The sequence below is a fragment of the Saccopteryx leptura genome, chromosome 5 (genome assembly GCF_036850995.1).
Source record: "Saccopteryx leptura isolate mSacLep1 chromosome 5, mSacLep1_pri_phased_curated, whole genome shotgun sequence".
NCBI classification, from domain to species: domain Eukaryota; kingdom Metazoa; phylum Chordata; class Mammalia; order Chiroptera; family Emballonuridae; genus Saccopteryx; species Saccopteryx leptura.
In genome coordinates, this window is record NC_089507.1 from 116,172,355 (window position 1) to 116,197,259 (window position 24,905).

Here is a 24,905-nt window from a genome sequence, read left to right on the forward strand (position 1 = left end):
TTTCTGATTGAAAATTTACATGAAACTATTTTGAAAACCACCACACACTCTAAATGTGAATTCTGAGTAGCCCAGAATAATAATCACATACCACAAACACAAAAGGAATAGCTAAAAAGAAGTGCCAAGTACTGTGTGCCAGGCTCTGCCATCGCCCTCTATGTGTCCCAATTGTCACCGCTGTGAAGCAGTACCACTGTCCTCCCCATTTACACATGAAACACTGGGGTCCCAGAGCCTGAGTCACTGACCACGGAGCCCATCTAGCTCAAGTCTCTGTTTTCAAACACTAATACTTTTTCGCTTCTTAAAAATGAAGTTACTCCTAGGAAATGAAACAATATTATATTTCAACACACATCTATTTCCTACAGGAAGAAAGGAGTTCTCAAAAAAGAAATAAAGAAATAACAGGAGCTTGACCAGGCAGTGGCGCAGTGGATAGAGCATCGGACTGGGATGCGGAGGACCCAGGTTCAAGACCCCGAGGTTGCCAGCTTGAGCGCGGGCTCATCTGGTTTGAGCAAAGCACACCAGCTTGAGCCCAAGGTCGCTGGCTTGAGCAAGGGGTCACTCGGTCTGCTGCAGCCCCACGGTCAAGGCACATATGAGAAAGCAATCAATGAACAACTAAGCGCCACAACGAAGAACTGATGTTTCTCATCTCTCTCCCCTCCTGTCTGTCTGTCCCTATCTGTCCCTCTCGCTCTCTCTCTGTCTCTGCCACACACACACAAAGAAATAACAGGAAAAGGAACTAAATAATATTTAAAATACAATGTACCAACATGGAGCAGAATCCTAGACCATAGTAACCCAACCGTGTGCATTCCTATCTTTTAAAAATATAAACATAAACAGTTTCTGAAATCATTACTTTTTTTTTTTACCAACCTGTTTTAATTTATAAGTGAATAAGAGACTTTGCTGAAAAAATACAAAAATACATATGAAACAGTCCTACCATGATGGAAGCTTTATTGGATTTACTGACTGTAGTACACACCCAGGACTGACATTGGGTTATCAGCAGTGGGATGATGCTCAAACCGATTTTCACCATTCGCTCTGCACAGTGTAGCTACTAAAGGTCATTCCAACCTTCCTTCCCGTCCTTGTGGCTGCAGTTTCATGAAGCGCCACTGGGCAGCAGCCTGGTCAGCCTGAAAATGTCCCAGAAACTCGGACCAGGTCAAGAGCCCGGTGAGAGGATCGAAGGTCGTGAAGAGGCCTCAGCGGAAGGTTGAGCTCTGTAGAAAGACCACAGCAGTTCCTCCGGCAGTCCACAGACCACTGCACAGAATAAGACCAGTTCTTATAGCAAAGCAGCAGCTTAGGACTCAGTATTAACAGTTCTTTTCCCATTGGTGCTTGAGGAATTTTCTGCACTGCCACTTTTTATGGACTCCAACAAGTTTTTAATTCTTTCACTCGCAGGCTTTTTCCTGCTTTTCTTGGCACGAGACGCGCTCTTGGTTACAGAGGGCAGCAGCAGGGCTGCCAGCCCCCACGGCTGGCTCCGAGCTGGGGAGGGCTGGCCTTTGTCGTTCTGATATAAAATCCAGGCACTTTCTCTGGCCAGGTCAACAAATTTCTGCAGCTGACTCTGACTTACATTTTTGCTGATGTTGAGAGAAGTTTCAAAAGGATTCTGAATGTGCAGTGGAGAAGATTCAGGTTTGTTCTGCTCTCTTCCCTACAGTTTATTACAAGCAAGAAAAATTCACACATACATGAAGGGCTCAGATAGAACAGTTTGGTTTAACAAAATGTCAAAAACATGTAAAATACCAGGATTTTACAGAGTAAAGCATTTCCTTCCTAAGAGGACTGGGTATGAGTGCATGTTAGGCATTTGTGCATGTGTGGGTACTTATGACTGCCTGATGTCTCACTGCAGTGTCTGAGTGCTCTTTAGATAAGCGCTAACCCAGTTTATGAGCTATGAATGATACTGCTCACAGTGAGAGTGGACTGAGTCGGTCAGTAAAAGTATTTTAAAATAACCAATCTTTTACCTAACAGAGCTTGGAAGGAAAAGAAATGGGAAAAGAAAATGACAGAATATAATGTGAAGATACATTTATTTTTCAGACTTGCTAAAAGCAACTATTACAGTGGAAAAAGAAGCACAGAAATTAGGATCCTAAAATAAAATACAGCAATTAATGGTTCCTGCGTATATAATCAGGCAGAAAGAAAGGAAGAAAGTATCATTCACTCCGCAATATGAAACACTGCAGTGTCCTACTCTATCTTTCCTGAGGGACAGCTTAAATAGGGCTTCACTGGTTAGGACGTCCCACAGGGAAACAAGCTCACGCTATGACTCATGAGAGCCACAAGGATCCATTAGCCAATGGCATCTTTTCCTCTTTCAAATGATATCGCATATTACTTAAAAAAACAAATGGTTAAGATTCTCCAATGTGTACAAGCACCTGTTTATTCCCTAACTTCCCTCCTGCCAATGCTCAGCAGGGTGCCGCCTGTCCGTCCTCCCCACGCCCTAGGGGTGAGAGTGCAGCAAGGATAGGGAACTATGTCGTCCTCCCCACGCCCTAGGGGTGAGAGTGCAGCAAGGATAGGGAACTATGTCGTCCTCCCCACCCCTAGGGGTCAGAGTGCAGCAAGGATAGGGAACTATGTCGTCCTCCCCACGCCCTAGGGGTGAGAGTGCAGCAAGGATAGGGAACTATGTCGTCCTCCCCACCCCTAGGGGTGAGAATGCAGCAAGGATAGGGAACTATGTCGTCCTCCCCACGCCCTAGGGGTGAGAGTGCAGCAAGGATTGGGAACTATGTCGTCCTCCCCACGCCCTAGGGGTGAGAGTGCAGCAAGGACAGGGAACTATGTCCGGTGACCTCTGCCCAACCTCAAGCCGGAGCTGGTGTTTCTGCTCTCTCTCTTCCCCACACTTCCTTTAACAAAATCTCCACCAGCAGGATAAAAGTTAGGAAAGAAGAAGCAAAGGAGAGTTGAAGAAACAACAACAAAAATCTGAGTATGAGAAGCCAACCTTGTAAGAGTTGTAACCAAATGTCCAAATGATAAACAGAATAGACCCATACCCCGCCTTATGAACAAATTCTGCCTAGGGTTCTGCTCTAATTTTCTTCTTCAGAAAATGTCTATCATCCCAGCTATTCAGATGAACCAAAACCATAAATTCACTCACTTAAATAAACTAAATCCTAAGGGCTCAAATTGAGGGAATCACTAAAATCTACCCTCGCAACCAGATATCCAATTTGTTTCCTAGGAACACAAATCCAAATTTCAAAACAACTGCATGTAAAATTATGCTCTCCAGAAAACTTCTCAGAATATATGCCACATTTTGAAAGCTACAGTATCAGATGCTGGAAGAGCTGGTGACTGACCTTAGGTAGCTCCTTCACACATCAATTTCCTCATCTGTATCTATTTACTTCAGAGTTAAAATGTAATAAAATTTGTCACAGTGTTTTAAAAACTAAATATTAGTACAGTAAGATACCAGATACCAAATCACCAAATATTAAATTATTACTTACTTGTCGAATATTTATGGAATTTTTATTGAAAGCAAAATTTCCAAAATATTCAAAAAATTCCTTCAGTAGTAATTCTGCAAGAAAATAAAACAAGGAAAATAAGGGGAAAGTCCGTTTCAATAAAAAAAAAAAATAGAAAAAAGAAAAACACCTACCTAGTGTTTCTGTGTTTCCTGAAGGTTTAATTCTATTCAAGTCACGAATAAACGTACAGTTGTGGCCTTCTATTATACACTTATCTTCTGCGTCTTATATAAACAGAAATAAAAATATTTCTCATTATATTTCAAAAGGTATTCCTTACTTCAGAAAAGAAATCTGTAATTAAATAAAAGTTAAAGATTAATATTTCCTATGACTCAGTGTTTACATACTTACAGTTAACAGGCTTTAAAACTCCATGTAAAATTTTAGAATAATTATACTACAGTAAAATGGACATTATGATTACTCTAGCCTACGAGAACTGCCTCTCAAAAACCAATGTTTCTTAGTTGGCTGTTTGAGGTGATTAGCGTTCTAGTTATAGTTACAAATGAAAATGCAGACAGCTTCCATCTTTCACCAAGTCAAATCTCGGCACCATTTTCCTCAAGCACATTTCATTTGATCTCCATTTCAAGTCTTATCTTTCTATGCTTTATTTTCAACAATCTATCCAAAGTGAGATGCTCCAAGAGTTTTGGAGAAAAAAACCCAAACAGCTAATCCCCCCTCCCCCTTTTTGTGGCAGAGATAGAGAGAGTCAGAGAGAGGGACAGATAGGGACAGACAGGAAGGGAGAGAGATGAGAAGCATCAATTCTTTGTTGCGACACCTTAGTTGTTCATTGATTGCTTTCTCATATGTGCCTTGACCAGGGGGCTACAGCAGACTGAGTGACCCCTTGCTCGAGCCTGCAATCTTGGGCTCAAGCTGGCGACCTCAGGGTCTTGAACCTGGGTCCTCCACATCCCAGTCCGACGCTCTATCCATTGCACCACCGCCTGGTCAGGTCAAATAGCTAATTTCTAAGATTGGAATTCAATACAAGAAATTTAACAGCACACTAGACCTAAACATTCCCCTCTTCTAACAGTATTTATATCTTTACAGGTAATCATTTCCCTATTATTGATAAACATAGAACTACCACAAAATCCCTCACCATTCACTGTACAATATTGCAGGCAAACTCCCACTCTTCAAAACTCCAATCACTGGCCACCCGACCTGAAAGCACTTCCTGACTCCAAGGCTGCTGCTCCACCCTCTGTTCCTCAGCATTCCTCTCCCTACACTCGGATTTCAGGTAGCTATTTCCTGACCCCAGTCTGGGACCACAAAGGCCACTGTCCTATTCATGCTGCATCTCCACCCAGTCTCACCTACAAGTGTCTAACACAGAACAGGCACATAACCAATAATCTGAATGATCACTAATCTTTGATTTTGAATGCTTATCTAAAATTGTCAGAGAGAAGTTAGAAAGGGAGAAGGTAATTCCTCAGACTAGGTAAAGTTCCATCTGTTCTTCCTGCCATGTCATATGTTCCAATAACACTCAGACTCTCTGGGAGGCAGCCTACACACTGGTTAAAAGCACAGGCTAGCCTGACCAGGCGGTGGCGCAGTGGATAGAGCGTCGGACTGGGATGCAAAGGATCCAGGTTCGAGACCCTGAGGTCGCCAGCTTGAGCACAGGCTCATCTGGTTTGAGCAAAGCTCACCAGCTTGGACCCAAGGTTGCTGGCTCGAGCAAGGGATTACTTGGTCTGCTGAAGGCCCACGGTCAAGGCACATAAGAGAAAGCAATCAATGAACAACTAAAGAGTCACAACGAAAAACTAATGATTGATGCTTCTCTTCTTTCTCTGTTCCTGTCTGTCTGTCCCTATCCATCTCTCTCTCTGACTCTCGCTCCGTCTCTGTAAAAAAAAAGCACAGGCTAAAGGTGAAATAGGCCCTGGCCGGTTTGCTCAGTGGTAGAGCATCGGCCTGACATGTGGTAGTCCCAGGTTCAATTCCCAGCCAAGGCACACAGGAGAGGCACCCATCTGCTTCTCCACCCTTCACCCTCTCCTTTCTCTCTCTCTCTCTTCCCCTCCTGCAGCCAAAGCTCCTCAGGCACTAGAATGGCTCTGATTGTAATGGAGCAACGCCCCAGAGGGGCCAAGTATCGCCCCCTGGTGGGCATGCCGGGTGGATCCTGGCTGGCCGCATGTGGGATTCTGTCCGTCTGCCTGCCCCCCTTCTCACTTCGGAAAAATACACACACACCAAAAAGGTGAAATAAACACAAGCATCAATCTTCACTCCTCCAAAAACACCACTAAAACGACAGTAAAGTGATATAAAATTTGAAATATAGAGAACAGAAGAAGTAAGAGCAATAAAAAAATTTTAAGTTAAAGGGCAGATGGACAAGTAGCAATGACTCAGGATATCTGAGAACACTGACTCCTAACCAGCTTACGGAGAGCCAGGAAGAAACCAGTAAGGGCAGAGTCCCTGCAGCTCAGACTGGAGGGCTGCAAGCCGATGATTCAAGGAACCCTAAGACTCCATAGAGCTTCTGACCCAACAGAAAACTTCATAGCCTCATAGCCAGTCCTGTTCTTCCAGTAAAAAAAGATTAGAAGAGTCATTTCTGGAGAAGACAAATAGCCCAAAAGGAATGACCCAAAGATAGTGACATCTAAAATTCCCCTACATGAAACAGTCCAGCCAAATTGTCCCACAATGAACATGAATCAGGCAACAGACGCCACCTACGCTCACAGATTCAAATTAACTTTCTAGTTTCTAACTCAAATATGAGCAGTAATTCAATTACCGGATACCTGAGAAAGGCCCCTAACATGAAACTAAATAAAACAAAAAGAAAAAGTACTAGAAAATTAGAGACTAGGCAGGGAAGAACTAATAGAATATTTGTTGCTTCTAACTATTCTGAGAAAAGATTTAGACAACCGGTAGCAAGTTGGAGGTTCAATTAATGTTAAGTAGATTAAAAAATTAAGCAAACAAAAAAAGTAGTAGTATTAAAAACTATTAACTTCAAAAAATGTAACAAGTTGGGCAGGAGAGAAAATTTACTTTGCTCCATGGCTCAGATGTGAATAATGTTTACCAGAATTATGCTATAGCTACCCTCAAAATATGAGGGATCTGGGGTGGACACAGGAGGAAAGAGTTCATTCGTTTTCCATAAGGGGAGTGATAGCATCTAACCTAATTAAAGTCAAGAAACTGTAATTCAAGCATTTTATTTTAGAAATGTGTGTGTAAAATACCAAACAGGCCGGCCGTTTGAGTTAAAAGGGATTACCCACAGGGAGAGTCAAAAGCAGTAGAAAGAAGAGTTTGTAGAACACGTTTACCCTTTCCCTATCTGCATGTGTAACTGATAGAACTACACTTGAAAAACCATAGTTTTCATCAGACAATATTAAGTGAGTGGAAAGGAGACCACAGTGTACCTATATTTGAGATATCTAGATATATACAGAGAATGTGACAAAGAACTCATTTATAAAATATATAAAGAATTCCTACAAATAAGAAAATGATAGATAATCCAATAAAGAATAGGCAAAAAACTTTCAGAAACCTCACAAGAGATACCCAAATGGCTAATAAGTATATGAATAGGTCCTCAGACTCATTAGTCACTGGGAAAGAGCACACCCTGAAGCCACTACCCATGCATTAACAGCTACCTTCAGAGGAATTAACACCAGGTATCCCAGACGTGCAGCAATTAGGACTTGTACACAATGCCTGTGGGAGTTTACACTATAGAAACTGGCAATGTCCCTAAAGCTGAATATACCCAAATCCTAAGATTCAGAAACTCCACTCCTGTATCAGGGGGAATACTTTGTAAAGTACACGACTGTCTGACCAATATATGCTGTATACCTGAAAATAATACAAAATAATATTGAATATATACTATAATTGAAAAAGTTAAAAAATAAAGGTTCGGCTTTAAAAAGAATAAAAAAAGAAATTTGACAGAAATGAGCACCCGTGTTCACCAAAAGAAATGTGCTAGAGCCCTGGCCAGGTAGCTCAGTTGTTAGAGCTCCATCCAGAAGCGAAGAGGTTGCCTGCTCGATCCCCGGTCAGGGCACATACTGGAGCAGATTGATGTTCCTTTTTCTCCCTTCCTTTCTCTAAAATAAAATAAACAAACAAAGAAATGTGCTAGAATCGGCACACTAACACTACCTATAATATAGTCCCAAAGTTCAAATTACCCAAATGCCAATCAAAAGTAGAATTAAAAAATGTTTTTGGTATAGTAGATGACTAGAAGGAATCTCAGCCAGGAACAAAGATGCAGAGACGTCAGAGACAGCCTCTCTATAATGGGGGACACGTTGTTGGTGGGGTGAGGCTGTTATATTGAGTGGGACACTTGAATCCATGGTAACATAATAAATTTAAAAGTTTAATTAAAAAAGAAAAAAAGCCACCCTAGAGAAGCTTGGCCATGGACAGTCATAGAAGAACTGCCACAATCTAACCGTTGTCACAGTACACTGTGCACAGGGTGCCTGGGAGCCGACAGAGCACTGCCTCCTGGGAGGAAGGCAGGAGAGACCTAGCACAAGACACCGGGACTGAGTTTCTCTTCTTCTTCCCTGGCTGAGCTCTGAGGACGTTTGCCATGTAAGAAGAGCAGGGAGAACACCATCTCAGGCAAAGGGACAGAGTCGTGAGACAGAACACCACCAGATGGTCACCGTTCCTAGTGCAGAAGCTCCTGGTGTACACCCAGGAGTCCCAAAGAGGAGGAGACCGCAGCTCATGCAGAGCTGTCGACACAGTGTGATCAAGTCTGGACTTGAACTTGCTTTAGGCTCCAAACAGTGGTTAACAGAGTTCTAGAAGTGCTGGAAGGTATTCCAGAAATTCATGCAGCCTCTATTAAAAACCAAACAAGCCCGACCAGGCGGTGGCGCAGTGGATAGAGCGTTGGACTGGGATGTGGAGAACCCAGGTTCAAGACCCCTGAGGTCTCCAGCTTGAGCGTGGGCTCATATGGCTCGAGCAAGGCTCACCAGCTTGGACCCAAGGTTGCTGGCTTGAGCAAGGGGTCACTCGGTCTGCTGAAGGCCGGCGGTCAAGGCACATATAAGAAAGCAATCAATGAACTAAGGTGTCGCAATGAAAAACTAATGATTGATGCTTCTCATCTCTCTCCCTATCCCTCTCTCTCTGTCTCTATAAAAAAACCAAAAAAAAAAATAAATAAGAAAGCAAGAAAAATATATATTTTTCTTTTTCTTTAAATTTTATTTATTGGTTTTAAAGAGAGAGGAAGGGGAAATTGAATTGGCAACCTCTGTGTATCCAGACAATGCTTTAACCAACTGAGCTATGCGGCCAGGGCTACTTTATCCTTTTTTTTAAAAATTCAAACTGGAAAAAAAAAAAAAAAAAAAAAAAATCCAAACTGGCCTGACCTGTAGCAGTGCAGTGGATAAAGTGTCAACCTGGAATGCTGAGGTCACTGGTTCGAAACCCAGGGCTTGCCTGGTTAAGGCTCATACAAAAATCAACTACTAGGAGTTGATATTTCCCACTTCTCCGCACCGCCATTCTTCCCTCTCTAAAATTAACGAATAAACAAAAAAATTAAAATCTTAATTAGAAAAAAAACCCATATTGATAACCTTTATTAAAATATCAAATGTGAAAAATTCTTTTATAACTAATTCAAGACTTCAAAAACCAAAGCAGAGCTTGTCTCAAATGCCCTTTGCGTTTGTGGGCAATGCACACCTACAGCACGATGCAGAGAAGCAGCAGAGAGCAGCCTGAGACTGCGCACCACGTGTGACAGGAGCTGTGAACGGCCAATGTGGTTCTATGAAGTAGAAAACTCAGGAATTCCAAAACGAGTTTCATCTGTTTCAGTGCCATAAGATGTGAATACATTTATTAAAACTTATTTAAAAATAGATTTGGAATAAAAACCCAACATGTTATTTTAAATTTGTTTACAAATCATATTCTTTCCCCAAAATATTAGAACTTTAAATCTCTGTACTAGACTGTGTTCCTGAGGATATTGTCCGTATCCGTACTGCAACAAGGTAACATGGAACATACAGTAAGTAACCAATAAACATGAATGAACACCACCAAATAAGGAGAAGACACAGGCATGGTGTGGCCCTTTATTTCAACCTCAGAAGTGAGCAACGTGACCGCCACTCCACCCGAACACTTCCTCCTCTCCATTAACCTATCACACTGAGCTCTCTTTAGAGCTCAATTTCACACTGCACTTACACTGTTCACAGGAAAGGAGATCATTTATAATTTGGATAAAAAAGGGAAAGGGGCATAGAAGAGAAACTTACAGAACCAGGCAGAGAAACAAACAGTGTGAACACAGCCAGGACAAAATATGATGAGAGTAATTGCAGTATTGGCAGGGACGTAAAATGACTAAAGAGGAATTGTGGGAGAAGAGGTTGGAAAATTTAAGTGAAAGCCTTAAAGAACAAGCTAAGTAAACTGGGGTTTATTCCAGGGAATAAAACACCTTTTAAAGTCACTTTGTTCATTCATTCATTCATTCATAGAAACAGGGAGAGGAGGAGAGAGATGAGAAGCATCAACTCATAGTTGCTTCACTTTAGTCGTTCATTGATTGCTTCTCATATGTGCCTTGACCGAGAGGCTCCAGCCAAGCCAGTGACGCCTTGCTCAAGCCAGCAACCTTGGGCTCAAATCAGCAACCCATGCTCAAGCTGGTGAGCCCTTGCTCAGGCCAGATGAGCCCGCATTCAAGCTGGCAACCTTGGGGTTTTGAACCTGAGTCCTCTGCGTCTCAGTCCGAAGCTCTATCCACTGCGCCACTACCTGGTCAGGCTAAAGTCACTTTAAACAGGAAAGACTTAGAAGTGTACTTTATAAGAATATCCAGGCCGTGGCTAACTGGCTAAGTGGTAGAGCATCAGCCTGTCATGTGGATGTTCTGGGTTTGATTCCTAGTCAGGGCACACAGGAGAAATGACCATCTGCTTTTCAACCCCTCCCCCTCTCCTTTCTCACTCTTTTTCTCTCTTTCTTCCCATCTCACAGCCACAGCTTGATGGATTCAAGCATGTCAGCCCCAGGTGCTGAAGATGGTTCCATGGAGCCTCCGCCTCAGGTGCTAAAAATAGCGTGGTTGCGAGCATGGACCCAGATGGGCAGAGCATCAACCTCAGACGGGTGTTGCCAGGTGGATCCCGGCCAGAGCGCATGCGGGAATCTGTCTTTCTATCTCCTTTCCTCTCATTTAGAAAAGAAAAAGAAAAAAATCATTTGGCAGTATACAGGATGGGCAGACTAGAGTGTACATACATTTTGAGTGTATCCCTAAATGATCTTCCTTTTAGAATTTAGGATCTTAATACTTTGATATCTCCTTGAGCAGTCTATCAAAATTTCAATTTTTTATAACATAAATAGCATACTAAATTTAAAATTTGTCTTAGATTGCTTACAAACTTTAAACTAAAAAGAATTTAGGATTTTAGAACATCACAAAATAATGTTTAGAAACTGACAGAAACCGGAAAATAGGTTCAGATTTAGAAAGCCACCTATGAATCTGTGATCTGCACAAAAGTTGCATTTGGGACACGTTTTTCCCAAGCTCGTCAAACTAAGGGAGAGGCTCCAAACATCTCATGATAGTTGTAAGCAACCTTGTCAACTGATGCAAAAACAAACAAACAATCATAAAAACCCAAAAAGCCCAGATCCTCAGAAAATACAGGCCTCTGCTTCACAATTCCTCTGTTCACATGACTCCTTATGGGCATTAAAAATAAAAAGCATTTAAATTTTAGATTCACAAGTCTTTACAAATACAGAAGACAAATTGCATGACTTTGATAACACATGGTCATTCACTCAAAGTGTCAGAAAGAAATGAGATACTGCCTCAGGACTTACCTGTTAGCGTCTTTAAGTAGTCTACTGTTGGAAGAATAGGGGGTGATCGTCTCTGGAGAAAAAAGATGACCATCATGGTCAGGGAGAAGTTTGTGATCCAAGCACCAGGAATACTGCTGGTTAATGAGTGTGCTCGAGCCCAGCACCGGACACTGAACACCAAGGCTCTCACTCGGGAGTCCAGGGAACCAAATATATAGAGCAGTTCAGAACTCTTCAAGGCAATCCTTCAAAAGAGAAAAATAAAAAGAATTTTCAACCCCCCAAATTATGACCCACAGTTAATAAAACACATACCTGGAAACATACCTAAATATATCTTCCTATACTTGAATATATTCACAACACCATGACCAGAAAATGAAAAGTATAATATATTTGCAATATAAAACAATATGAATTTGAGTATCAAATGCATGCATTACTATTAAAACATTCTTCTAAATTGTTGACAATTACGATGTAGTTCTAAAACTTACAACTTAAAAATCAAAGGTCCTAAACATGGCTTAAATCAGGGAGACACACTATGCAGTGCTCTGTAATAACTAGCAACACGCAAGCAGGGCTCTGCCCCAGTTTCACACCACAGTGATCTAGCCTCTAGTAAACAAGTCAGCCTAAAAACAGAGTAACTATTCTACTTATTTTATCAAGGAAGTATAAATGCCTTCAACTTTAGACAAAATTACTTAAGTCTACTACTTGTAAAAACCAAAACCCACAAAGATAAAGTGTCTATTAAGAAATGAGATCTCAGAGCCTATTTTCCATAAGTTTCCGAGTCATAATGTTACAATGCAAATAATAATCAGAAATATCTTTAAATATTTAAGTTTCTACGGATCAAAACATGCCTTGCAATTTCTTAAAAAACACAGGGCACATTTCATTTAACTGTATCACCTTCAAACTGTCTATAAACTTCTACAATGGCATTTATGTCCTAAGTTTAAAGAGAATAGAAGAAATAGCAAATCAGAAATTCAGTGATTAAATGCCTTACTATGTAGTGTGATGTTACTATAAGTATCACATGGATTCAAATATTTTTCCATCATTTTTGAAAAAGCTGTTTTTATACAACTTGTAATAATAAACGTTACCTTTACTTTAGAATAAAAAAATATTTTGTCTGTCAATGAAGCTGAAAATAAGTATCAAATAGTGTGAGGTATCTAACATAAAGAAACAACAGGCCCTGGCCGGTTGGCTCAGCGGTAGAGCGTCGGCCTGGCGTGAGGGGGACCCGGGTTCGATTCCCGGCCAGGGCACATAGGAGAGGCGCCCATTTGCTTCTCCACCCCCACCCCCTCCTTCCTCTCTCTCTCTTCCCCTCCCGCATCCAAGGCTCCATTGGAGCAAAGATGGCCCGGGGGCTGGGGATGGCTCCTTGGCCTCTGCCCCAGGTGCTAGAGTGGCTCTGGTCGCGGCAGAGCGATGCCCCGGAGGGGCAGAGCATCGCCCCTGGTGGGCAGAGCGTCGCCCCTGGTGGGCGTGCCGGGTGGATCCCGGTCGGGCGCATGCGGGAGTCTGTCTGACTGTCTCTCCCCGTTTCCAGCTTCAGAAAAATACAAAAAAAAAAAAAAAGGAAAGAAACAATGCGCCTGATCAGGCGGTGGCGCAGTGGATAGAGTCGGACTGGGATGCGGAGGACGCAGGTTCGAGACCCCGAGGTCGCCAGCTTGAGCGCAGGCTCATCTGGTTTGAGCAAAGCTCACCAGCTTGGACCCAAGGTCGCTGGCTCAAGCAAGGGGTTACTTGGTCTGCTGAAGGCCCACGGTCAAGGAACATATGAGAAAGCAATCAAGGAACAACTAAGGTGTTGCAATGCACAACGAAAAACTAATGATTGATGCTTCTCATCTCTCTCTTCCTGTCTGTCTGTCCCTGTCTATCCCTCTCTCTGACTCTCTCTCTGTAAAAAAAGAAAAAAAAGAAACAATGTAAGGATTAAAAACCTGAAACACATTAAAACAAATTTTTAAAAACCTGTCCCAACAAGACAATGAAAATAACACTATTAAAACATAAATACCATTTTGTTCTACTTTACATACTAGAGAGAAATTTTAATATTAGAAAGTGCAGTGCATATTTTTGCTCCAAGGGCTACTTGAGCGAAATTCAGAAGTCCTCAGCACTGTGTTGTTAGTGGACATTTGATTTTAATTAAAACTGCCCTAGTTGGGATTTTCTGAATATTTTTAGTTGTGATTACTTATGTTACAAATACAATAAAATAAAATACTTGCAATGAGAATACTAGAATTAAAAAATAAACTTTTCAATTAGGAAGCTTTCCCTATCAAAAAAATAAAAAAAAGTAATCAGTATGAAAACTTGTTATTCTTATCCCATTTTTCTTAAGCAAATAGTTGCTAGGATAATAAAGTGAAAATATGCTAAATAAAAACTACAGTCTAAAATGACTCAGACTTTCTTTTTTTTTTTTTTTTTTTTTCATTTTTCTGAAGCTGGAAACAGGGAGAGACAGTCAGACAGACTCCCGCATGCGCCCGACCGGGATCCTCCCGGCACGCCCACCAGGGGGCGATGCTCTGCCCATCCTGGGCATCGCCATATTGCGACCAGAGCCACTCTAGCGCCTGGGGCAGAGGCCAAGGAGCCATCCCCAGCGCCCGGGCCATCTTTGCTCCAATGGAGCCTTGGCTGCGGGAGGGGAAGCGAGAGACAGAGAGGAAAGCGCGGCGGAGGGGTGGAGAAGCAAATGGGCGCTTCTCCTATGTGCCCTGGCCGGGAATCGAACCCGGGTCCTCCGCACGCTAGGCCAACGCTCTACCGCTGAGCCAACCGGCCAGGGCAGACTTTCTTTTTTTAATTAAAGTTTTTTTTTTTATTGAGAGAGAGGTGGGGAGGCAGAGAGACAGACTCTCCCCATGTGCTCCAACCAGGATCCACCCAGCAAGCCCCCTACAGGGCAATGCTCTGCCCATGTGGGGTTGCTGCTTGGCAATTGAGCTATTTTAGCACCTGAGGTTAGGCCACGGAGCCATCCTCAGTGCCTGGACCAACTTTGGTTGAATCATTCAAGCCATGGTTATAGGAGGGGAAGACAGAGATAAAAAGAAAAGGAGAGAAGGGAAGGAAGAAGAGGGGCAGAGAAGTAGATGGTTGCTTCTCCTGTGTGCCCTGACTGGGAATTGAATCCGAGACATCCACATGCCAGGCCAATGCTCTACTGCTGAGCCAACTGGCCAGGGCTCAGACTACCTTCTGATTTAAGCAAAGACCAAATTTGTGTAGGACACAAAGTTGACTATATCTGGAGGTAATTCAGAAGTCACAAGCAATTTGCTACTTCATTTTTTCAGTACATTTAGAAGACCATATAGCAAAGACTATATTCTGAAGGTACTTTTATGTTGTCATCAGCAACATAAGTAATAACAATGAAGCAGTCCTTCTAGAAGATGATGTTAGGTACGATAACACTGTAACATAATATCCTAACATTTTATTTGTGAATACCAAAAAACTCTTCTGTATAAGAGAAAGCGTTTCATACTTTTCAAACCAAGTGTTCAAATCTTTAAAAGAGTACCATTAGAGTTTGTCTAAGAGTCCAAAGCTACTAGACTATTCTGTACGAGAAAAACCATGCTCATACCTTATAATATTCACATTTAAGATGATACATTTAAGAGCTCATACCTATTGTTAGTAGTCAAATCACACTGAAATCCAGATGCCTGGTGTGAGAACCTCACCAGCGGACAGCGAGCGTTTAATATCTTTTGTACCCCCACACAGCCAGGGCCAAACTGGTCAAGGCACTCTCCTATCACAGACAGGATCTTCTGAGTTGCAACTCTTTCTGAAGGAACATTTTTCACTTGAAACTCCATCAGAAAATTTCCTGAGGTCTAAATAAAAACATTTGTAAACAGGAGTTTTTTATAAAAAGGAAATTCTAACATAAACTTTTCCAAAAAGATGTTCAAAATCATTTCTGGCAAATATAGACAAACAAAACAAAAACAAAAAATAAAACACAGCCAAAAGCAGGTGTGACAATACAGGTGCAAGGCCAGCTGGTTGACAAAAGAAAAGACAGAATAAGTAAGTAGACTTAAGTACACACAGAAATCTAATGTTTAATTAAATTAACTACAAATTACTTGGGAAAACAAATGAGGCAAGAGACCATTAAAAAAACCCTAAATCCCTACTGTGGTCCAAAATCCAAAGTAAACACAACATGAATCAAAGACTTTAATCAGTCCAGTACTAGAAGACAATGAGTTTTTTCACAATTTCAGAATAGTGAAGGATTCTCTAAGCATTATACAAAATTCTAGAACACAAAAGAAATACAATTACATAAAAATTAAAACCATCTAAGACAAAGCATCTATTCACTTCTAGATAAAAAAGTAAGACAAGTGTCACATAAAGTGCTACCTTCCCTAATTTATGAAGTGTCTGTACCTATGAAAGGGAAGAAAACCCATCCAATTCTAAAATTAGGCAAAAAAAGACTTCAATAAGAAATTAACAAGAACAAATAAAATGGCTAAGAAACATAGTAAAAGATGTGCTTGTTCTCTAGAAACTACAGGAGACCTCTCACTGATCAGTCTGGCAAAGACAAAAGGCCGACAGGACCCGCAGTGGGCGGTGCAGGGAACTGCGGACACTCTGTCAGGGGAGTGTACTCCACTTAATCTTAGCCAAACCCAGGAGTGCTGGGTCAGGGGAAGTGTAAACTTCGATGTACCTTTTGGACAACTTCAATATCTATGGAAACTTTAAATGTATACTCTGATTAGCTATTAAAGTATGAGGACATTACCCCAAAGAAATACTTGCATCAATGAGTCAATTTACAAAGCTGTTCACTCACTGAAGTATCATCTGTAAGGCTCCCCACTCTTCACTACCTCTCTCCTAGAATGCATTCCTACTGAAAGGATTCAGGCCCCAATCATGTTTATCGTGGAAACCCACCTCCTTAATCCCAGATGAGTGGGCCAGGCCTGGGCAGCTACTCTAAGCACTGCAGACATGCACCATTCATTCATCCAAAGATCTCTACTAGGAACTGGAATTAAGGTTCAGAGGCAACCACGTGACTGAAAAAATATGTAACTCAAAAGTTTGGGGCAGGTGTACTCTATACCGCAAACATGAAAATGTCAAGAAAATCAATGGGGGAGAAGAAGGGAGTGAAGGGGAAAATAAAGCAAAATTGTGTGGAACTATTTCTTCATGGATTCTTTACAGTTTATACTTCCTAGTTTTAGTCCTTTCCTAAGCCTCATCCACATTCCTCACTCTGGGTTCTGTGAAGATTCCTCTTTTACTTCTTTTCCGTTTTTACACTAGTTTGATTGGTTTCTGTTATGTATAACCAAAGAATATTATATGGTGGGGGGAAAAGAAACTACCCTAGTTGACTAAAAAATAACAGACTAGTTAGGTAAACCATGGCACATTTATTCCCAGGAATATGCTGAAGCCATTAAAAAGGATATAGCAGATTGAACTGCCAAAGCAATATTAACTGGGGGGAAAATCAAGTTATAATCTGTATACATTAAGTTATAATCAATCTATAAAGATTAAGTTTATGTTAAAAAAAGCATTTCTAGCCTGACCAGGCGGTGGTGCAGTGGCTAGAGCGTCGGACTGGGATGCTGAGGACCCCGGTTCGAGACCTCGAGGTCGCCAGCTTGAGCGTGGGCTCATCTGGTTTGAGCAATAGCTCACCAGCTCGAACCCAAGGTAGCTAGCTCAAGCAAGGTGTTTACTCCTTCTGCTGAAGGCCCACGGTCAAGGCACATATGAGAAGGCAATCAATGAACAGCGAAGGTATCACAATGTGCAACGGAAAACTGATGATTGATGCTTCTCATCTCTCCGTTCCTGTCTGTCTGTCCCTGTCTATCCCTCACTCTGACTCTCTCTCTGTCTCTGTAAAAAAAACAAAAAATAAAAAAATAAATAAAAAGCATTTTTTATATAAAAAGAAAAAAATACATAATAAAATAAGTTACTCATAATTTTCTCTGGAAGTAGTGAAACCAGAGGTATTTACCTTATACGATTCTGTAACTATTATTTTATACTCAGAACTGAAGATTTAAAAATATACAAATGTGACATGTATGCAAACAATCTCTACAAATCAATGTTATATTTTCTCTATTGAGTTTTGTCATTGGCTGGTAAAATAGATTTCTATTTACTAGCAAACTTTTATATTAGATTAAAAAATGAACTGCCTCTTAAAACATTAAAAATTTAAAAATCTAGTTTAGTCTCTTTGCTATAACATCTTTTTAACTTTTGTTTTCCTAGTCCATTCTGTTTTAAAATACAAACACACAAATTTATATGAAAGGATAAACTCAAACAAGAGAAACCAATAAATAAAGTAGGAGCTCCACAATGAAAAGACAAAGAAAATAAAAAAACTTTTATCAAGAATAAGCAGGTCTGGTCTGACTAGGTGGTGGTGCAGTGGATAGTGTTGGACTGGGATGCAGAGGACCCAGGTTCAAGACGCCAAGGTCGCCAGCTTGAGCGCGGGCTCATCTGGTTTGAGCAAAGCTCACCAGCTTGGACCCAAGGTTGCTGGCTTGAGCAAGGGGTTACTTGGTCTGCTGAAGGCCCACGGTCAAGGCACATACGAGAAAGCAATCAATGAACAACTAAGGTATCGCAATGAAAAACTAATGATTGATGCTTCTCATCTCTCTCCATTCCAGTCTGTCTGTCCCTATCTATCCCTCTCTGACTCGTCTCTCTGTCTCTGTAAAACAAACAAACAAAAACCCACAAAAAAAACCCCACACATGCTTTTTCAAAGTTCTTTTTTTTTTCTTTTTTTTTTTTTGTATTTTTCCGAAGCTGGAAACGGGGAGGCAGTCAGACAAGACTCCTGCATGCACCCGACCGGGATCCACCCAGCATGCCCACCAGGGGGCGATGCTCTGCCGATCTTGGGGCGTCGCTCTGTCACAATCAGAGCCATTCTAGCGCCTGAGGCAGAGGCCACAGAGCCATCCTCAGCGCCCAGGCAAACTTTGCTCCAGTGGAGCCTTGGCTGCGGGAAGGGACGAGAGAGACAGAGAGGAAGGAGAGGGGGAGGGGTGGAGAAGCAAATGGGCACTTCTCCTGTGTGCCCTGGCCGGGAATCGAACCCGGGACTCCTGCACGCCAGGCCGACGCTCTACCACTGAGCCAACCGGCCAGGGCCTCAAAGTTTTAATTAAATGACTGAACCCCTTACACTGTTTGGGAGGATGGCAGAGATAGATACAGGCTAACTTTACAGTTAGATGTGAAGGTGAGTAAGAACATGAATGGAGTCCCTAAATTACACACTGCAAGAGGAAACGGGTGGAGGGAGAAAGGAAGCGTTCATTATACAGAAGGAGAAAAGAAAGGGGATGAAAAGCAACAACAAAGCATAAAAATAGAATATAAAAATCAGACAGAAATGAATCCAAAAATTATCAGTAATAAACAAATACAATGAACTCAGACTTACATATTTGAGTAAAAGCGTAAAATTTAGTGATTTATAAGAGCTATACCCAAATTGTAACAATATATATATATATATACAAAGGCTGAAAAGAAAGATATAAAAGATATGTGAGGTAAACAGCAAGTAGCCATATAAACAAACAAAAATAACTTAAGAGATAAAGGATATAATTTAATGGCAAATGAACCCAATAAAAAGGTATAATAAAATTCCTATAAGTACCTAACAGTCATTGAATAAAACAAAACTCAAAAAAATTCTAAGTTAGCAAAGCCAAAAATCATGAGATTTAAAAATATGTCAATAATTAGGTCACAAAGATAAGAAATTAGTTAAGATACAGATAATCTGAATAACACAATAAGTAACACTGGCCTAATCGAAAACTTCCAACCTCTTGAAAAGAACCATTTTACTATTTATGTATAGAATTTTCTCCAAAAAATGATTACATATTAAACAAATACAAAGAAAGACTTTACAGTTAAAAAGAATCAATATCAAATAAGCCATATTCTTTAACCACAATGTTTACTAAGTTTAAAAATACACATAATTTTATACAAAGACTTTTTTTACTTTTCTAATATCTTAATTTTAGTGATATAAAGAAAATTAATTACCTTGTGAGCACTGAATTTTCCAATTTCATCTAGATCCAAAAACATGTCCAAATCACAACCTAATTTCCCAAAACTGTTCACTGACGAGCCGAAGGGCCGCACAGCACAGTCCGGGAAGTAGGCAGCCGCAACGTCCTCGATCAGCGAGCAGGTGAGATAGCGGAGCTTTGTGTTCTCCTCCGTGAGCTGGAACTCCTTCAAGAGGGTGTTCAGCTGATCATCTATCTAGCTGGCCAAAGAAAAACAAAAGATGAAGAAAATGTACAGGTCATATAAAATAATTGTCATTTTACCTTCAGAGATTTAACGGCTTCAGAGCCCTACCTTACTAATATACAATCTATTTTTCTTCAGCCTTAAAAGCCAGTTTTGTAAAATATTCTTTAAAAAGCAATGGGAAATGATAACAATAGCAAAATAAGTTAACCAGAATTAAAACTACTACTTTTCTTAGGCAATGAGTACAAAGTATTGTTTTAGGAAAATGAAAATAGTAAAATGCTCCAGAAGAGGTCAAGAACAACCACAAAACTAGACATTTTAAAAGTTGAGGGGACAAAAGAACTAATATTAAAGGCAAGAAACACCAGAGATAAGCAATGCTTCAAGTAAGGGAGGCCCAAACTCTGTGTTCCCTAAAATGTCAATTGTGTGTGTATGTGAGATGCCAAAATGACTACATTTTGAAGGTGTGCACTGGAATTAAATATTTAAAATACAAATCATAGCTTTAAATGCTCATATTTGAAAATAATAGTAAAACTAGTGGAACAAAGCATTCAAGAAAAATTAATGAGTAAATGGAATATAAAAAGTTACAAGTAAAATTTTAAGAATTAGAAAATCAAAACATGAACTGATTCTTTGAAAGGACTACTTAAACTAGCTAAACCTCTGATAAGTCTAATAAAAAACAAAACTAATACAGTGTATAAACATTATTAGAGTAGGAAAAAGAATTAAAACCAGAAATAAGATTTTAAAATCTGAAGAACAATGCCATGTACAAGTTACGTTATTAACAAGAGAAAGCAAGCCTGACTAGTCTCAAGGCCTAAAGCTTTGGGAGAGTGCAGGTGCCTCTGAGGCGTACAAATGGTACATTATTTAATAATAATAACATACAAAATCATGTGCACATATATATTTTTTAGGTTGGAGAAGTATACCTATAACTTACACTTTCTGCATCACGAAGTAATTCAAAAAGCTTCTTGTTTGAAGGAGGCGACTGGTTACTACATGGTACACTGGACTGTTCCGAAGTCTGGTCTGATGAGCTCTTCAACTTCAAGTTGAAAAAGCGCGACCTGAAGGGAATCGCAGCGTCTGTGCCCATGCTGGGGGTGCGAGCTGAGCTCTGCAGTGAAGCGACACTGTCCTTCTGACAAAACTCTACAACTGCATAAAGACCCTACATCAAAAACATGCAAGGAGAACTCATTTCAAAATGATGTACTTACCACAGTAATATTTTAGTTTGTATTTCAAAGCAATTATTATAACATGAGAAAACATTTTTAAAATTTATAAGTGCTTCTAATAGGAGCATTGGTTTTAATCATAAATAAATTAAGGAACAATATAAATAATAGTCAAGAGAAGCTAAAAAGAATGCTGAAATAGAAAAATTAAAAGGCAAAACAGAGTTCCCTCCCAAAGGCCTTCAGCCCTAAAATAATGGTACAAAAAGTATTCAAATAATGAAATTCTTCAGTTATATACTGCTTGTAATTCTGTAATCTTTCTGTAAAGATTTCTATTATCATATCTCAAAAAACCCCACAAAAACCCCTCATTAAAGAAATTTAGATAAAGAAAAGTGTAGGATAGCAAAAGAGAATCTAACTTTACCATACTGCAAAGAGGCAAAAGAGCAGGAAAGAAAAATAATAATAATTTATGTTGTTTTTTTAAATACTTACAAAACTTTCAAAGAAGAAATGATTATTAATAGGTCCATGTTGAGATAAATATTTGAGAAACTTTTTTTCACTGACTTTATTTGGGCAAAGTATTAAAATAGTCCGCTGTGCCTGTTCTCGCCTTTCTTTCTGCACCTCAGAGAATCTCTTTTTGGGAGTCCTGTTTTCAGAGCCTATGAATGAGACACAATCATTTCCAACACTCATACACATGTATAACTTAAAGCATATTTTGATGAAGTGTATAAAATTTTATATCTAACTAAAGACTTTATCCTAATCTCAATTTCTTTCTTCTCTTCTAAGGGGTGAAGCTACACAACCTGATTCTACCATTCTCTTGTGATTGTCATTAAATTTTATTCCTTCAACGAGTACATAAGCATGGAGCTGCTGGTAGCCATGCTCCCACCAACATTCCCAAGGAAAAGAATTGGGAGACAATGAAGCCTCCAAACAACAGCTGAGGAAACAATACTTCATACTGACCACATCCATCCTGTCTGCCTTCAGCAGCCATGTCTCTTTCTGGAGTTTGGTGACACCAGCTGGTTTTCCTCCCTTTTCTACTGAAGCTAACTTGAATTAGCTTCAGTCACTGGCACCCAACAGACCTGAAGAATACACTTCATAATTTTTATTCTTATATCAGGGTTCTCTCACTACTCAGGTGAAAGCTATGACAAAACTAAGATTAACAAAGAAATGGGAAATCAGTAGATTTTAGCTCATTATAAACGTTTTTCAACTATTAGAGCTTGAACAAAAATGAAACTGCCTGCTTTAGAAACAGGGTCCTCCTCATCAGTTGCTAGGGACATTTTGGCAACGAGTTCTCACACTGAGTGAAAAGCTGAATTGGATGTGTCTCAAGTTCCTTTCAATGATAAAATGCTTCCAAGTGAGAATAGGTGTAGTTACCTTCCCTTTTCAAAACTGAAGAATTCATTCAAATTAGGACTTTGTTGCTGGTTATGCCCCATAGGAGTCCCTGAATACTTAGCCATTTAAATGAAACACTTTCCTAAGGAAGACAACGAAGCTGTAATAAGTAGTTTTGGAATCACGACTTTGTTGTTGTTTTTTTTTTTTTAAGATTTTATTTATTCATTTTAGAGAGAGAAGCCAGGGAGGAGCAGGAAGCATCAACTCCCATATGTGCCTTGACGAGGCAAGCCAGGGGTTTTGAACCAGCAACCTCAGCGTTCCAGGTCAACGCTTTTACCCATTGTGCCACCGCAGGTCAGGCAAGATTTTGTTCTTATCTTAGCTACTGAACAGCTGGGTAAGTCTGAACTAGCCACTTGGACTTGCCCATTTCCTCATCTATCAAATGGAGTAATAATAATTCCTTCCATACTTACTTTACAGTTTTATTTTTCAAAGAGGATATGAAAATACTCTGAAATTTAAAGTACTACACAGACGTTAAATTATAATAGCTTCTTTGGCAGACTCCTTAGTCACATTTTCAGAGTTTCTTAAGAATTTTTAAGAGAAGCAGCTTCTACTAAAAGCAACCCAATCAGGATTCCCAGGAAATGTCCCATTAAGTAACATTTCTCACTGTCAACACGAGTCTTTCATGGAGTCTGATGAGGAGAGCAATCCTATCATGTATTTTATAGGAAAACATTTTGCACGTTTGGCCTACTTTAGAACTGTTCCCAGAAATAATGTCACTTATCTTAAAACTACAGCTCCAAGAAACAGTAGAAATGAACACATTTTGTGTGGCAGCTCCACGTGAAGTCTACATCAAATTCAGCCATATGAGCTTGCACACGTCATTCGGCTCTCTGAGCCTATTCACACCTGGAAAAGTGAGGCGCTGACACACCACCTGTCTCACTAGATCGCTTTATGGAGTGTAAATACTGATCATAAGAGGGGTTCTGTAATAGGGAGTGGGCTTCTTAGTACACAAGCATATCAGCATATCAATTTACTTTTGTTTTATTGATTTTAGAGAGAAAGAAAAGGGGAGAGAGAGACAGGAACATCGATCTGTTCCTGTATGTGCCCTGACCGGGGATCAAACCGGAAACCCTTGCGATTCCCGAAAATGCTCTAAAACCAAATGAGCCATCCGGCCGTGGCCAAGCACATCATTTAGAATGCCTGCTCCAGCGAATGTCTATCAGTTACCAGGTCTAGTTTGCTCAAAATCGATAGAAGAATGGAGTCGAGGGCAGTAAACGTCGCGGGCAGAGCCCTGGGTCCGCGAGCCCGGGGTTCTTCTTGTGACTCCTCAAGGTCTCACGACACTGCTCACTACCCACAACTCGTACCAAAGGCGGAGACAGCTATGAATCACGACGTAAGCGACGACACGTGGCCCTCCTGTCGTCATCACTGCGATCACTCGACCACATTGTAACACACTAGGAAACTGGGCTCCGGACCGAAGCGTCAGAGGCTTAAGCGATTTCCATGCGGCGCACGCCGGTCCGCGGAGAAAGGCACGGCGCCCGCCCCGCCACCGCGGCAAGCACCAGCGGCGGCCCCGGTGCCCCAGGAAGACAGAGCAGCACGGATCACAGCCTCATTCTGTCGCCAAGGGTCCCACGGCCGTTTCTGCCGGCCGCGCGCTCGCCCGCGGTCCCCGTTTCTTCCCCCTTCCCTTGCCCGCAGTCGGGCCGGCTACGGCGCAGAGCGAGGACACGGCGCCATCACCTGTCTCTACGGTCCCCGAGGACGGCTGTTCTCCCCTGGCGTCCGCGGCCGCAGTTCCTGGGTAGCTGAGAAGCCTGTGGATTGGACGCAAGACTTGACTCTTCTGAGCACATATGGGTAAACGGGCCAACATGCCCACACTGCAGGCCGCCATTGCCAAAGCGGCAGCAACACTGAGACTAAAGGGCACGCAGCTTCCACGCATGCGCACTGAGGCGGCAACAACGGGAACCCTCGAGGGTCAAACTAGGCGTAAGACGTTCGATTGTAAAAGGAGAACTGAAGTCCGGAATGAAGACTTGAGTTTTCAGACGTCGTTTATTTCCACTCTCCACTAGTTCTGTACAAGAAGACGCTAATAGATTCGACACGCCCCCTTTCAAATAAAGTTGTGGAGAGAAACAGAGAGCAAGGTCGTAAGAAGGTGTGATCTTGGCTGTGCCTGTTTTGCAGATGCCCTTTATCAGGTTGAAGAAATTACCTTCTCTTTGTTTATTAAGCATTTTTATCGTGAAGGGATGTTACATTTTGTCAAATGTTGTTTTCTTTTCCTGCGTCTATCAAGATGATATTATGGTTTTATTTTCTATTCCTTTAATATGGTGAATTACATTAATCTTCAGGTATTAAACCAACCTTGCATCCCTTATATAACCCCACTGGGTCATGGAGTATAATC

At 41.0% G+C, this 24,905-nt stretch overlaps 1 protein-coding gene across 2 annotated transcripts; it reads right to left on the minus strand.

Annotated features, from left to right (window-relative positions):
* Window positions 1-961: 961 nt before the first annotated feature.
* Window positions 962-24,686, minus strand: MTPAP (mitochondrial poly(A) polymerase). 2 transcript variants are annotated; one of them, XM_066384676.1, is made up of 9 exons: window positions 24,227-24,686; window positions 21,551-21,723; window positions 20,806-21,039; window positions 19,626-19,850; window positions 15,159-15,370; window positions 11,484-11,710; window positions 3,692-3,784; window positions 3,537-3,610; window positions 962-1,696 (listed from the first exon to the last, which is right to left on the minus strand). In XM_066384676.1, exons 1-9 carry the CDS (start codon window positions 24,429-24,431, stop codon window positions 1,334-1,336), a joined length of 1,806 nt encoding a protein of 601 aa, XP_066240773.1. In that variant the 5' UTR covers window positions 24,432-24,686; the 3' UTR covers window positions 962-1,333. The 2 variants fall into 2 exon arrangements, with proteins under 2 accessions (XP_066240773.1, XP_066240774.1); XM_066384677.1 differs by lacking the exon at window positions 24,227-24,686 and adding an exon at window positions 22,472-22,596.
* Window positions 24,687-24,905: the final 219 nt, after the last annotated feature.

Bases quoted from the DNA above. Each gene is read 5' to 3' on its own strand.
- MTPAP (XM_066384676.1), bottom strand. From the start codon at position 24,431: ATGCGTGGAAGCTGCGTGCCCTTTAGTCTCAGTGTTGCTGCCGCTTTG. The intron at 19,851-20,805 runs GTAAGTTATAGG...TTGGCCAGCTAG, and splicing joins TACTTCGTGATGCAGAAAGT to ATAGATGATCAGCTGAACAC. The intron at 1,697-3,536 runs GTAAGTAATAAT...AATAAACTGTAG, and splicing joins ATTCCATAAATATTCGACAA to GGAAGAGAGCAGAACAAACC.